The sequence below is a fragment of the Stenella coeruleoalba genome (genome assembly GCF_951394435.1).
Source record: "Stenella coeruleoalba genome assembly, chromosome: 11".
NCBI lineage: Eukaryota > Metazoa > Chordata > Mammalia > Artiodactyla > Delphinidae > Stenella > Stenella coeruleoalba.
In genome coordinates, this window is record NC_137157.1 from 30,614,482 (window position 1) to 30,627,931 (window position 13,450).

Below are 13,450 nucleotides of genomic sequence, written 5' to 3' on the forward strand. Positions count from 1 at the left end.
CTATAAATCCATGTATTTGAGGTACCTCATATAGGTGGAATCATACAATATATGTTCCTCTATGTCTGGCTTATTCACTTAGCTTAACGATTTAAGGTTCACCCATGTTATAACATGTATCAAAATTTCTTTTTATGACTGAATAACAGTCCATTTTATGTAGGTATCACATTTTGTTTATTGATTCACGTGTTGGATACGTGAATTATTTCCACTTATTGGTTATTGTGAGTAATGCTGCTATGAATATTGGTGTACAAGTATCTGTTCCAGTCCCTGTTTTTAATACATTTGGGTATATACCTAGGAGTTAACTTTTTGAGGAACTGCCAAACTGTTTCCACAGTGCTATATCCTTTTACATTCCCACCAGCATCCAGCATTATTTTAAAATATATTGCTCTTTTTTTTAAAAAAAAAAAGTCAAACCTAGACTGGGAATAAGTAGCAAAGCTTAGAGTCCTGCCACAGTTTGCTGATAAGTTGTTGGTATCAACAATCTGGACACATCACCTCCTAAACTAGAGCAATGTTTCCCAATGTACGCAGCTGAGACTCCCATGGCAATCACCTAAGGGGCTTATTACATCTATAGGGTCCTCGATCCCACCCCCTATATGCTGATTCAGCATTTTGGGGAATGAGGTCCCCTAAATCAGCTGTCCCCAACTTTTTTGGCACCAGGGACCGGTTTTGTGGAAGACAATTTTTCCACGGGGGGTGAGTGTGTGTATGTGTGGCAGGGGAGGTGGGGGGAAGGTCCAGGCGGTAATGCGAGCGAGGGAGCGATGGGGGGGCGGCAGATGAAACTTTGCTGGCTCGCCCGCCACTCACCTCCTGCTGTATGGCCAGGTTCCTAACAGGCCGCGGACCTGCAGCGGTCCGCGGCCCAGAAGTTGGGGACCCCTGCCCTAAATCATCATTATTCATGTTAAAATATGAAACTCAGAAACCTAGATTGTTGAGTTCTTAAAGGCCGGGAAAATACCTCAGTCACCTTTGTACTCCTCAGAGCCAAATATACAGGAGATATTCAACAAACATATACTTGAACTAATGTTGCAGTCTAAAGCTATTTCCTACTTGCTTGATTGCTATGTATAGTACTCATTAAAACTAAATTCTATCACTAGACAACTAGTTAATCTGTAATTTTGGTGTATAGTTTATCTTTCATTTGCATAGAATGTGTATCTTACCAGCTGTGATCTATTATGCCATCTTATGCTGCCCAGAATCTTCTGTATATAATTTTCAGCTGAGTCCTTTAAGCTTTGAGGCAGGGTAAAAAAGGGTATGGACTTGGAACTGGAAGAGCTGTGTGTGATCGTTGATAATTAAATTAAAATAAGAATCAAGTTTATAATTTGTAAAGGTTGGTAACATTTTGTAACTCTATTAACTTCATAGTGTTGCTGAAGCTCAATGATATTCTGTGCAAGAAAGCCTACTGTAGCAAAGGCTTTTGTTACTATATTGCCCAATAATTTAAACAAAACAATATGTTCCTTTCTACGTCTTCCTAAAAAGTTTAAATATGCTGCTGTATCACTTTGCTGCTCTAAAGCATATGCAAATGAGATTGGAATAGAAAACGCACAGCAGAAAACCATTAAGTGGATTCACAACATTAATTCATTCATCACGTTTATACAGTATATACATTTATAACAAGCCAGGCATTGTGTGAAAACTTGTGATTAAATAAATTCAAGCCTGTCCTCCAGAGGTTTAGTTCCTTTGGGTATATTAATAAATAGCAAGCGGCCCCATTTCGCATCAAACTCTCTTGTGCGTCATAAGCTGTCTGGGACCAGCTTGAAATTCGCGCGGGCTGTCTCTTTAACGTGTAATAGAACTCTGATTGCATCGATCACAGGCTCATTACCCTCTCCCACCCATCGGTCTCTTTTCTATCCCGGTTACTACCCTCCTACTTGTGTCAAGTCGTGGGGAGCGCAGGTGTTAGTAAAAGTTGGCTTTGATGTGTGCCGGCACCTGACCCCGGGGCTTCCCGCTTGCCAGGTGGCGGAGGCCAGGCTCTCTACGGCGCGGGCGGAGCCTCGGGGCTCGGCTGGCCATGCCTGGAGCGCGGGGTTTGAGTGGGCCGTTGTTGTAGTGACCGCGAGGCGCTGCCGCTCCGGGCAGACTGTTCCGGGCGCCGCAAGGTCCCCCTTCGTACCTCGCCCCCTCCCTTCCCCCGATTCCCCACACGGGCAGGGGGCAGGAGCCAGGAGCCAACCGCTCCCCCCATGGCCTCCGCCCCGGTAAGGACGGGCTGGGGTGCGCCACCCCGGAGCCGGTCCCGCCGGCTGGGGAGCCAGGTCGGGGCCGCGCCCGCACCTGGCGGGAGATGGAGGCAGACGTCCTCAGTTGGGTCCCGAGCCGCTAGCTCCTCGCCCCTCGCTCCGGGGCGCCGGTGACTCGTCCTCTGCCACTGGGACACCGGGAGCGCAGAGCCCTGGCCGAGCTCCCGGGCACTCCTCCCCGAGTCCCGGAGCTCCGACAGCCCCGGCAGCCCCATGGACCCCAGAATTCTCTGAGGGTTTCCGTGGAGAGCCTGCGTCAGAATCACCTGGGAAGTTTTTGAAAAGTACCGAAGCCCGGGCCCCGCCTCGCACCTGTGACTGCGTGCCAGCGGGCGGGGTCCCGGAACGTGCATTTAAATGGAGCTGCCCAGGTGGTCCCTTGCGTGCGCTCGGTTCTGGGAAGCGCGAGTGGAGGATTCGGCCGGCTCTACTGGGGAGGTTGGCGCTCGGCGTCCCCCTGTAGCGGTGGCCGCGTGTGCTCGCGCGGGGCGCTCCTGCTCTGCACACCCACCTTCGATGCGGCCGTTCCCGGGCCGGCCTCCGGGGGAGGGGACAGCGTTGATGCCCGACCCCCCCCCCCCCCAAATTCGAGGTCAGCATCTGCTTTCAAAACTTGACAACTTTCCTTCCCAGGAGGACCCCGTTCTGCAGCGTTATTTTAAGGGCCACAAAGCGGCGATCACCTCCGCGGACTTTAGTCCCGACGGCAAACAACTTGGTAAGTTTTCTATTTTTCTTTTTGTAATGAGACGCTCAACCGGTCAGAACCCTTGCCTCCTGTCCACGCCGGGCCCCCGCGAGAACCACTGAGGACGTATGGGTGGAGGTGCTGTTGAAAGCGGCCGAGATGCATTCGGAGCCAGAGTGGGCCCGAGCTGGGGCCACCTTGGTCATCCCGGCCCACAGCCCGGCCCCGCAGGGTCGCCTGTAGGGCTGGGCCTGGCCGACGACTTTCGCGAACTAACCACCAGGAGGAGTAAGTGGGAAGGGGCGGAGTTTGTCCTCGGCCCCGGGAGGGAGGGGTGTTGGCTGGAGAGTTTGTGAAAAGTTGTGAGACCAGCAGGAGGAAGTGGGGAGAGAGGCGTTGGGGCTGTTCCGGAGGCCGAGCACGGGGTGGTCTTAGGTGACCCCCGGGGAGCCCCCGCGGCTGGAAAGGAGCCGAGCGCCTGCATGAAAGGAGGAACCTGCTGGGAAGTTCGCTTCTACCTGAGCCCGGAATTCCAGCGTCGGGTCCCGCAGCCCTTCCCCTGCGTGGTGGCTCTGGTGGCCGCATCCGCGCCCCAGCAATGAGGATCCGGATGGCCGTGAGGTGGACGTGGGCAGGCAAAAGCTGCCTGCTGCTGGCGCTTTTAACAGTGGCCTATCTCCTGGTGGAACTCTCCGTCTCCACTCTCCATGCCTCCCCAGGAGCCGGCCTTACCAGGGACCGGGGCCCAAGACAGCTCTCAGACTCCGGGAAGAAAGCAGTGGATTTGTCTCGACCGCTTTATGAGAAGCCCCCTGCAGATTCCCATGCACTTGGGGAGTGGGGGAAGGCCAGCACACTCCAGCTTAAGGAGAGTGAACTGAAGCAGAAAGAAGAACTCATTGAGAGATATGCCATTAATATTTACCTCAGTGACAGGATTTCCCTGCACCGCCACATAGAGGATAAAAGAATGTATGAGTGTAAATCCAAGAAATTTAACTATAGGAGACTTCCCACCACTTCTGTTATCGTTGCTTTCTATAATGAAGCCTGGTCGACTTTGCTCCGCACCATCCACAGTGTTTTAGAAACTTCTCCTGCAGTCCTTTTGAAGGAGATCATCTTAGTCGATGACTTGAGCGACAGAGTTTATTTGAAGACACAACTTGAAACTTACATCAGCAATCTCGATAGAGTCCGCTTGATTAGAACAAATAAGCGGGAGGGGCTGGTTAGGGCCCGTCTGATTGGGGCCACTTTTGCCACTGGGGATGTCCTCACTTTCCTGGATTGTCACTGTGAGTGTAATACTGGTTGGCTGGAGCCACTTTTGGAAAGGATTGCTAAAGATGAAACAGCAATTGTTTGTCCTGTTATAGACACCATTGATTGGAATACTTTTGAATTCTACATGCAGACTGGGGAGCCCATGATTGGTGGGTTTGACTGGCGTCTAACGTTCCAGTGGCATTCTGTCCCCAAACATGAAAGGGAGAGGAGGAAATCGAGAATTGACCCAATCAGATCACCCACCATGGCTGGAGGACTGTTTGCTGTCAGCAAAAAATATTTTCAGTACCTTGGAACTTATGACACTGGGATGGAAGTGTGGGGAGGTGAAAATCTGGAGCTGTCTTTTAGGGTGTGGCAGTGTGGAGGTAAACTGGAGATCCACCCCTGTTCTCACGTGGGCCACGTTTTCCCCAAGCGGGCGCCATATGCTCGGCCCAATTTCCTGCAGAATACTGCTCGGGCAGCGGAAGTGTGGATGGACGGGTACAAAGAGCATTTCTACAATCGAAACCCTCCAGCAAGGAAAGAAGCTTATGGCGATATTTCTGAAAGAAAATTACTACGAGAACGGCTGAGGTGCAAGAGCTTTGACTGGTATTTGAAAAATGTGTTTTCTAATTTACATGTTCCAGAGGATAGGCCAGGCTGGCACGGAGCTATTCGCAGTATTGGGATCTCTTCTGAATGTTTAGATTATAATTCTCCTGACAACAACCCCACAGGTGCTAACCTTTCACTGTTTGGATGCCACGGTCAAGGAGGCAATCAATTCTTTGAATATACTTCGAACAAAGAAATAAGGTTTAATTCAGTGACAGAGTTATGTGCAGAGGTTCCTGAGCAAAAAAGTCACGTGGGAATGCAAAATTGTCCCAGAGATGGGTTTCCTGTTCCAGCAAACATTATTTGGTATTTTAAAGAAGATGGAACCATTTTTCATCCCCACTCAGGACTGTGTCTTAGTGCTTACCGGACACCTGAGGGCCGACCTGATGTTCAAATGAGAACTTGTGATGCTTTAGATAAAAATCAAATCTGGAAGTTTGAGAAATAGAAGAGCATAACAGCACTTTCTCGTCCTGAGCTGACGATAGCTTGAGGAAAGTCAAAGAGCCTTCAGAGAGCCTCAGTGAAGATTAAGTTTATCAGCATTCACCCAGTGGTCATCTGCAAGAGCTCTGTAAAAGCTGTGGATCATTTTGGTAAAAACACTGAAACTGGGTACACAGAGAGCTGCTGTTTAATATTTCAAAGTGCCTTACTTATGGGTTTTATTTAAGAGCTTTGTCAATATGGTCTCTTCTTAATGAATTTGACTTGAGATACACAAAACATTTAAGTGCCAGACTTAATGATAAAGAACGTAAAAGTCCATGCAAAACGAGGGATGATTTATTTTGATGGGTAAGTTCACTGCGCATCCCATCAAAAAAAAACAAAAGAACAACTCATAAATGTGCAGTTTGAGCTATTGCTATTTTTATTGTACATAGAATTTCAATTTCCTTTAGCCAGCACATTAAATTTTAGGTTTTGTTTATTTTTTTAATTTTAATTTTCCTTTACTCAAATAGAAATCAAGGAAAGTTAATCTTAAGGAGAAAGACCTGGTTTAGACATATGTGTCATTAGATGTGAATTTGAATGTAAGTTTAGAGGTCTTTTTAACATACAGACATCTCAGAAAAATATACCCATATCTGAATGAAATGAGAGATATTTACATTCCAGACTGCAAACTTGAGCTATTGGACTTAACTGATCTATATTGATACCTCACATCACTCTGATTTTGTAAGCTGTCCTCTCTGTGAACTTGTTTGTGTGTGTAGGGCATTTTCTGATTGCACTTCCTTAAGTTATGAATGTATTGGAGAGGGACTCGTTCAGAATACTGTGCTTCTCTTTGTTAATGCTTAATCACTTAAAGTAAATGCTTAATCACTTAAAATTAACACAATAGAGGACAGCTGCATTTACTGAAATGTGTGAAACTGAAAGTGGGCCCACATCTACAGAAGCTGTGGAACTCTCCTACAGACTTCTTGCTGATTAGGACTTTTAAGGATCAATTTTAAGAAAACAAGGGGAAAAGATAGCCTTGGCAATGGTGGATGCTGCCTTCCAGGTTGTTTTCTGCACCTAACCCTGAGCCTGGTGCTTAGGCAGCTGTCAGTAGTTGTGGGTGAATGACTGACTGAATGAATGGCTCAGCCGATGATTGTGACTTTGGTCAAGTCATTTGATTGACTTAGTTTGGGCCTCAGTTTCTCATCTGTAAAATGTGGGTGCTGGAGCAGGTCTTGAAGATCTCTCCAGCTCTGAAATGTTATGCTTGTACATTCAGTCGCTGTGCAATCTTTACAACACCTTTATTTCCTCCCTGCTAACGTAGGTAATGTTGTTGCGCAACGTTCAGTCCAGTTATGAAGCTGGAAAAAAAGAAATGGTTTTAAAAATTAAGTGAGCTGAGCTCAACTGAAGTGGTTTATTTTGGATTGAATGGAGAGTTGTGGTCAGTGTTTGTATTCATTTTATTTTGACAATTGCTGAACCAATTTTTGTTTTTTATCTTTAATCTTTCAAACTCTAAAAGTTATCTTTTGGGTTAAGAATATGAATATTTTCCAAACTAAATTATGCAAGAAGTAAACATACTTTAAAAAATTATTTTTACTGGTTTTATTCCAATGTTGTATCCAGAATTCAATCACAGGCTGAATTCAGAATTAAATCTTAATTAGTTCATTGTGGTCTAGATTTGTGAAAAATGCATGCTCCATAAAGCATCAGTCCACAGTACTCGGAAGTTGTTTTCGGTGTCTACTTGATGACTTGGAGAGTAGGAACTTTGCAAAATCTAAATTTAAGAAAAGTTTGTAGGATAACCATTTCAAAAAGTAAAATTGCTATGTATTTTGAATATTTTGTTTCTCTTTTGTTTCTTAAAATAAAAATGTGTTAATAACTTTATGTTATGTAGCAAAGAATTGTCCAGATTCCATGTGCAGTGTGCATGGCCCTGGGTACAATTTAGGAGGGTTTGTAATCTGCTCTGATGTGGTTAATTGGCAGCAGATATGCTCCTAAACCCACCCTCACCCCTTGCTCAGTATGCCTTTTCGTCTTTAAAAATCACCCTTTCTCTTTTTATTTATTTTTGTTGTTCTTCTTAGCCCCCTACCAAATGGGAAACTAAGATTGACATATTCTAAATGTACTTACTGGAATTATTTTTATTCTAGAATCTTGCTGCTCCCATCGAAAAAAAAGGGAGCATTGAAAAGTAAAGCGCTTAATTCTTTATTTACCTTTTGCCTAAATTGCAGGGTGTGACCTGTTAATCTTTTTGGAAGAAATTTTAGGCTAGTGTTTTATTTATATCAGTAATTTGGAATCAGTGGGCTGTTCATTCCTCACAGTAATGTAGGTAACGGAAGAATGAGACCCAATTTTCATATATAGGCATTTCCAATTTAATTCCTAAAATACACTGTAAAACTACAAAGTATATTTTGATTGCCTACTTCTAATTTATTGGTACCAAAGCTCTCTTTTGCAGTAATTAAGAGTTGATCTTTTAATTTATATGCTTAAAAACAGTTTTATAAAAAATTTGGTAGACAAGAAGTTTCAACTTTAAATGGTCACTATGTTATTTAGTGTTCAGTTCTATGAATATGTTGAGTAAATAGTCATTTTTAGCAGCCATTTAAAAAAATGATAATCTGGTCATCTACAGGATCTCTATAACTCAGAATAACTTGTTTGTAAACGAAGATTTGTCTGTGCACCCAGTAGTAGGCTCCTGAGTATTCATTAATTGTTGGCAAATCTCACTTTTCTAGGTTGATGATAGGAGGTTATTTTTCAGTTGTGTAATTTTAGTTGGTTTAGGGTCTCAATTTTAATTAATAAAATACTTAGTTTTGACTTTTTTGTCCTTTTCTATTGATGTTTTAATAATGTTTTAAAATGAGCACAAGGAATGTTGAGGTTCAGATTAATCTCTTTTGAACGATGAATTTTTTTGTGTGTGATGAGCGGTTTCCATCCTTCTTTCCTTTTGTCAATGGTATTTGCAATATTGATTAAGACATATAAAATAAAATGTGTGCCTAATTATTTTTGCAAATGGATTCTGATGATTTTAGTCCCTGGGGTCACTCTTCCTGTGTACACATTTATTGATGGTTATAGAAGTAAGTTAGCTTGTAATTATTTTACTTATTTGACAATGCAGGCAGTAGAATGTTTTAAAAAGTTGAATTTCATGTATTATCTTGCAAAGTGTCATTAACCAGCAAGTATTCTGAAGTGGTGTTAACACTACTCGTGCATTAACTACTCATAAACAAACTGGAAATGATCGGAGATCTCTGGGACAAATTGGGGACACTATAGAAGGAGGCAAGTGGGTACGTGGGCACCTTAGCACAAATTTCAGAACCCTGGGCCGAAAAGAAATGTCTGTCCTGTAAACTGCATAGCTTCCCATTTCCCTCAACCTTCTCTCTGCATCACCCTGTCCCTAAGTGCAATTCCTGTCCACCAGTAGCATCTCTGTCCCTCTTTTAGTGATTCCCTCCAAACACCCTCCACCCCTGCCTCTCCCTGGCCTGAAACACTGCCTGAGCATCACCAGCCCAAGGACTCCGCTTTGTATATCAGATGTCTTATAGCCACGTTTAGGATATGTGTAGTCAAGCTAAACATATTTTCACTGATCTTTTTTTTTATGTACAGTTTAAAACGTTACTATAAATATATGTTATAATCTTCCTAATAATGAGTAATATAATCTTGCTAGTAAGTTTCTAAATGACTGCAACCCTATGCAGATCATTTCATCTCTCTGTGTTTCAGTTTCATGAACGTTAGAAAACACTGGAAAATCCGTAGAGACAATATTAGTGGCTTCCAGGGCCTGGGGGAGGCAGGAATAGAGAATGATTGCTAATGAGGATGGGTTTTTTGGAGGGTGTGGTGATGGTGATGAGAATGTTCTGGAATTAGTGACGGTGGTTGTACAACTTTGGGCAAAACACTGAATTGTACACTTTAAAAGGGTGAATTTGTGGTATGTGAATTGTATCTCAATTAAAAAAAAAGTTCAGGGGAGAAAAAGAGGCTGGAGAATTTCATGTGTCTCAGAAAAGATTGCTCTTTTCTCTGTCCCTCTGTGCATAGTAGACTTTAAGACAGGCCAGCAGTATTTATTGTTGATACTTGAGTCATGCTGTAATTCAGCAGAATTAAGGAAGTTAGATAAATATGTGAATCTCCGAGCTTCATATGAGGGTGCAGGTGGAAACCAGTTTGTATTGGAGTTTTTTCTTAAGATTTCAAAAAAACCTCAATCCTTTTGAACAGGAGGTAGAGATTATTATAAAAGGTGAAACGAGTTCCCAGAGTATATAATTGTCTGTGGCAGAACTGAAGACTAGAGAACTCCTTCTAACTTGCTAGTTAGTAGTCAGATACTACTTTTCCTTTTGTGCCCAACTTGATCATTTCCCAGGCTGGCTGGGAAGGGATGTCTGCTGCAGGCCAGCAGTGTCCTCAGCTGTCTGATCATCATTCTAACCCATTTATTTACACTTATCTAATCCTCTTCATAAAAGGAATAGGAGGTACTCTATTTACTTAGTACTCTTTTTTTTTTTCTTTAAAGTTAATTCTGCTATGTGTCAGGTGCTGTCTTATGCTTGGGTGTACATACAGAGATGTACAAAACAGGTGTGCTTCTTATGATGGTATGAAGAATTCACAGTCCAGTGATAGAGACAGATATTAACAAGTAAACATACAAATCATGTGCAGATACAACTTGAAACTGGAAAACAATCAAATGCTGTGAAGAAAAGGAACAGGTTTCTTTGAGGGATGAAAACTGGGGCAAAGTACTTAAGTTTATGGGGTCAAAGAACATTTCTCCGTGGAAGTTAGATTTAGCTCAAGACCTGAAGGAGGAGCTAGCTAGGCAAAGACTAGAGACAGAATAGAATAAGCAAAAATCAAGGGTGGGAAAGAGCTTGTCCTTGATCAAGGAAATAAAAGAAGGCCAGAATGGGTAGAGCCTGTAAACAAATGAAGAAAGAGAGCTTTGGGAGGTGAAATTGCAGGGGGAGGCCGAGGCAGCTTGAGTTGTCTTTGGAGGCTATAGTGGGTTAAACGGCGACCCCCCAAAAGATATGTCCATGTCCTAATCCCTGGAACTTGTAAATGTGACTTTATTTGAAAGAAAAGGTCTTTGCAGATGTAATCAAGGATCTTGAGCAGGGATCCTCCTGAACTATCTGGGTGGGCCCTAATGAGACATACAGAGGAGATAAGAGGAGGAGGCCACGTGAAGTCAGAGATCGGAATGATAGAGCCACTGGCCAAGGAGCTCCTGGAGGCGCCAGAAGCTGGAAAAGGCAAGGAATGAAATCCCTAGAGCCTTTAGAGGGAGTGTGATCCTGCCAACACCTTGATTTTGGACTTCTGGCCTCCAGAACCGTGAGAGAATAAATTTCTGTTGCTTTAAGCCTCCAAGCTTTTGGTAATTTGTTATGGCAGCCACAGGAAACTAAGAGGGCATGTTTTAGGCTTTTGTTCTGAGAGTCATGGAAATTTGTTGAAGGATTTTAAATGAGGGAATGATCCAATATGATTTATACCTCAAAAAGATCACTCTGGTTACTACGTGGAGATTGAACCACTGTGAGTAGAGAAATCAGTTAGGCGCTATTATATCAGCAGGAGATGATGGTGGTTCAGACTAGGATGGTGGTCTTCAAACTCGGTGATAGCCTGGGAAAGAGAAATTTGGGAGTTACTAGCATACAAATGGTATTTAAAGTCATGGGAATAGATGAGGTCACCTGGGAAAAACATAGAACAATGAGGGCAAATGGTCCATTTCTGAGTCCTAAGGCTCTCCAACCTTTGGATCAGAAGAGGAAATGACAAAAGAATCAAAGAAGGAAGAGTCGGAAAAATAGGAGGGGAACCCATTATAGTAAGGTATTATGAAAGCCAAGGTGTAGATAGAGTGGAGTAAAAATGTAGAAGAGAGAGAAGAAGATATTAAATAGTCATTAGAAAGAGTGGGGAAGGGAACTATTATAGAATTGAGCACCACTGGGTAGTGTGGAAGATCCGTGTGCAATTAGCGATCATGAATTTATAGTATTTCCAGTCTTCCTGGGAGTGTGTCTAGCAATTCTCACTGGCACAGATACAGTCTCAGAAAAGGCAGAGCGACTGGGATTTTGCCAGAGGAATTTGAAGGAAGGAGGAAAAGTCAAAGGATTGAATATATGTGTAAGAAGGGGTTTATAATTTGGATAAGGAGAGAAGTGAGGATTATAAATCAGATAGTGAAATGAAGATAGTGATAGAGAGCCTCAGTGGAGAACATAGGTCAATGGATTGGAGTTCTGGATGAGTTAGAAGCTCATCCAGAAAAGAAGCTATAAGAAAAGCATGTTGTCAAAGGGTAGTGGGTTTCATTTAGCAATCAGGGAAGTGTTGGTTCTGCTGGCGACAAAATCCAGGGTTTGACCATGGAATGGGCTGCTGAGGAAGCATGGAAGAAAAGGTCTTTGGAGAGGCCTGGTTGTCCCTTTAGTCTGAAATATTCTTCACCACCTCACTCTGGTTGGCTGGCTCCTTCCTGTGCTTCACGCCTCCACTTAAAATGCCACTGATTACTCCATCTGAATAAAGTATTCTATGCCCATGAAAAATTCTCATGTGACATCCTGCTTTATCGTTCATGTCTCTTAGCACAATTTAAAGTGATATGCTTGCCTGCTAATTGACTTGTTTCCCTCTTCTCTGCTTAAATTTAAGCCTATACCAGGGCTCCCTGTTTTACAAATAAAGTAGTTCAGCACAAAGAGGCACATGGACAAGTGCTGGCAAGATAATCATTGGTCTTTGCTTTGGGTGTTATCATGGCTAAAGCAGATTTTGCTGGGAGAACGGTGATAGGTGTACTGTTCACATGGCTTTGGAGAAAGATATTTTCTTCCATTAAGATCCTGTGTCTGAGATGCAGTATAGATTTTAGCACTTGAAAATGCTGCCCGAGTCAAGAGCTCTCCTGCAATTTTCAGATAAGTTTGTGACCTGCCAGCATATTTGATTTTGCATTTATTGAAATGTTCATTAAAACAATGCGTCTACTGAAACCCAAAGAAGTTACTTAAATGAAATAAAGCTTCACACAAACTTAAATTTAAAAAAAAAATTAAGCTCCCTATTCAGAGATTTTTGCCTGTATCGTTACTTAGGACTCTCCCCACCCCGCCCACCATGCCTTACATGTGGTAGGGGTGAGATATCTGTTGAATGAACTAATAATACCAGGAGTTAGAACGGAGAGAAAGACCTGAAGCGTGAAAGAGAAAATGATTGTTGCTTGAAAGGGCTGCAGGGAACTTGATGTCCCCGAGCAGAGTCAAAGTGTAAGTAGGTTAGTAGGAGGAGGGACTTTCAGAGAGGAGGATGTGTATACAAGAGGGATCATGTAGTGGGTGTTTCTCTGGCCTGTGGTAGCTTTGGGGAAGGAGAGCAGGCATGGGTACCAGGGTCAGCTAAGGGGCTATCTGGAGCATTATGGGAGAGAGTGCAGGGTAATTGATGACCAGAGAGGCTGAAGGCTTAAATTCCTGGTCATGACTGGAGGAAACAGCATGAAGCATGGTGGATTTATACTCAGTAGCCTCTTGGAAGGTGGTGAGCTCTTGGGTTTCACAGGATGAGTTGGAAGGTGATCAGAGAGGAGAGGATGGGAAAAAATGACCACCTGTGAAATACCATCCCTCTTTATGCAGACAGAAACTGGAAGTTGAGTAACTTTGCTGAGGCGGTATAGCTAGTAAGCAGCAGAGCTTGGGTGAGCCTGACTTCCAGTCGGCCTCTGGAGCCACACTCTTTTCCATTAGGGCAGTTTTCCAGAGGGGCACACTTAAGTTTATACAAATGTTAGAAGAGTTTAAGAGCATTTTCATGTGACGTGCACAATCTGAGCTGCACTTTAGAAGTTTCCATTTAAAACGATATATTTTAACATTGATGTTGTCACCTTTTCCTCTTTTTGTGTTCAAGGTTACCCTGTCATTGATTCATTCCCTATTTAATCTGTGGGACGTTTGTAGAGTAAATGACA

At 43.3% G+C, this 13,450-nt stretch overlaps 2 protein-coding genes across 10 annotated transcripts in view; both read left to right on the plus strand.

The window, feature by feature from the left end:
• The window catches only part of POC1B (POC1 centriolar protein B), a 142,954-nt gene that overhangs the window by 33,102 nt on the left and 96,402 nt on the right, over positions 1-13,450 (plus strand). For 3 of the 9 annotated variants that reach the window (XM_079937199.1, XM_079937195.1, XM_079937200.1), the window contains one exon: positions 2,943-3,027. The exons of 2 other annotated variants lie outside the window; for them this stretch is intronic. Coding sequence is in view for 5 of the 7 variants with exons in the window: in XM_079937195.1 (XP_079793321.1) it covers positions 2,943-3,027 (85 nt within the window). In the remaining 2 variants the exon portion in view is untranslated. Of the gene's footprint in view, positions 1-2,146; positions 3,028-13,450 lie in introns of those variants that run through there. 4 more of the 9 variants (XM_079937193.1, XM_079937194.1, XM_079937197.1 and 1 more) reach the window with 2 other exon arrangements.
• On the plus strand, positions 3,373-8,360 carry GALNT4 (polypeptide N-acetylgalactosaminyltransferase 4). Its single transcript, XM_079937192.1, has one exon. The coding sequence runs from the start codon at positions 3,596-3,598 to the stop codon at positions 5,342-5,344; it is 1,749 nt and encodes a 582-aa protein (XP_079793318.1). The 5' UTR covers positions 3,373-3,595; the 3' UTR covers positions 5,345-8,360.

Excerpts from the sequence above, each read along its gene's own strand:
- GALNT4 (XM_079937192.1), top strand. The coding sequence starts at position 3,596 with ATGAGGATCCGGATGGCCGTGAGGTGGACGTGGGCAGGCAAAAGCTGC.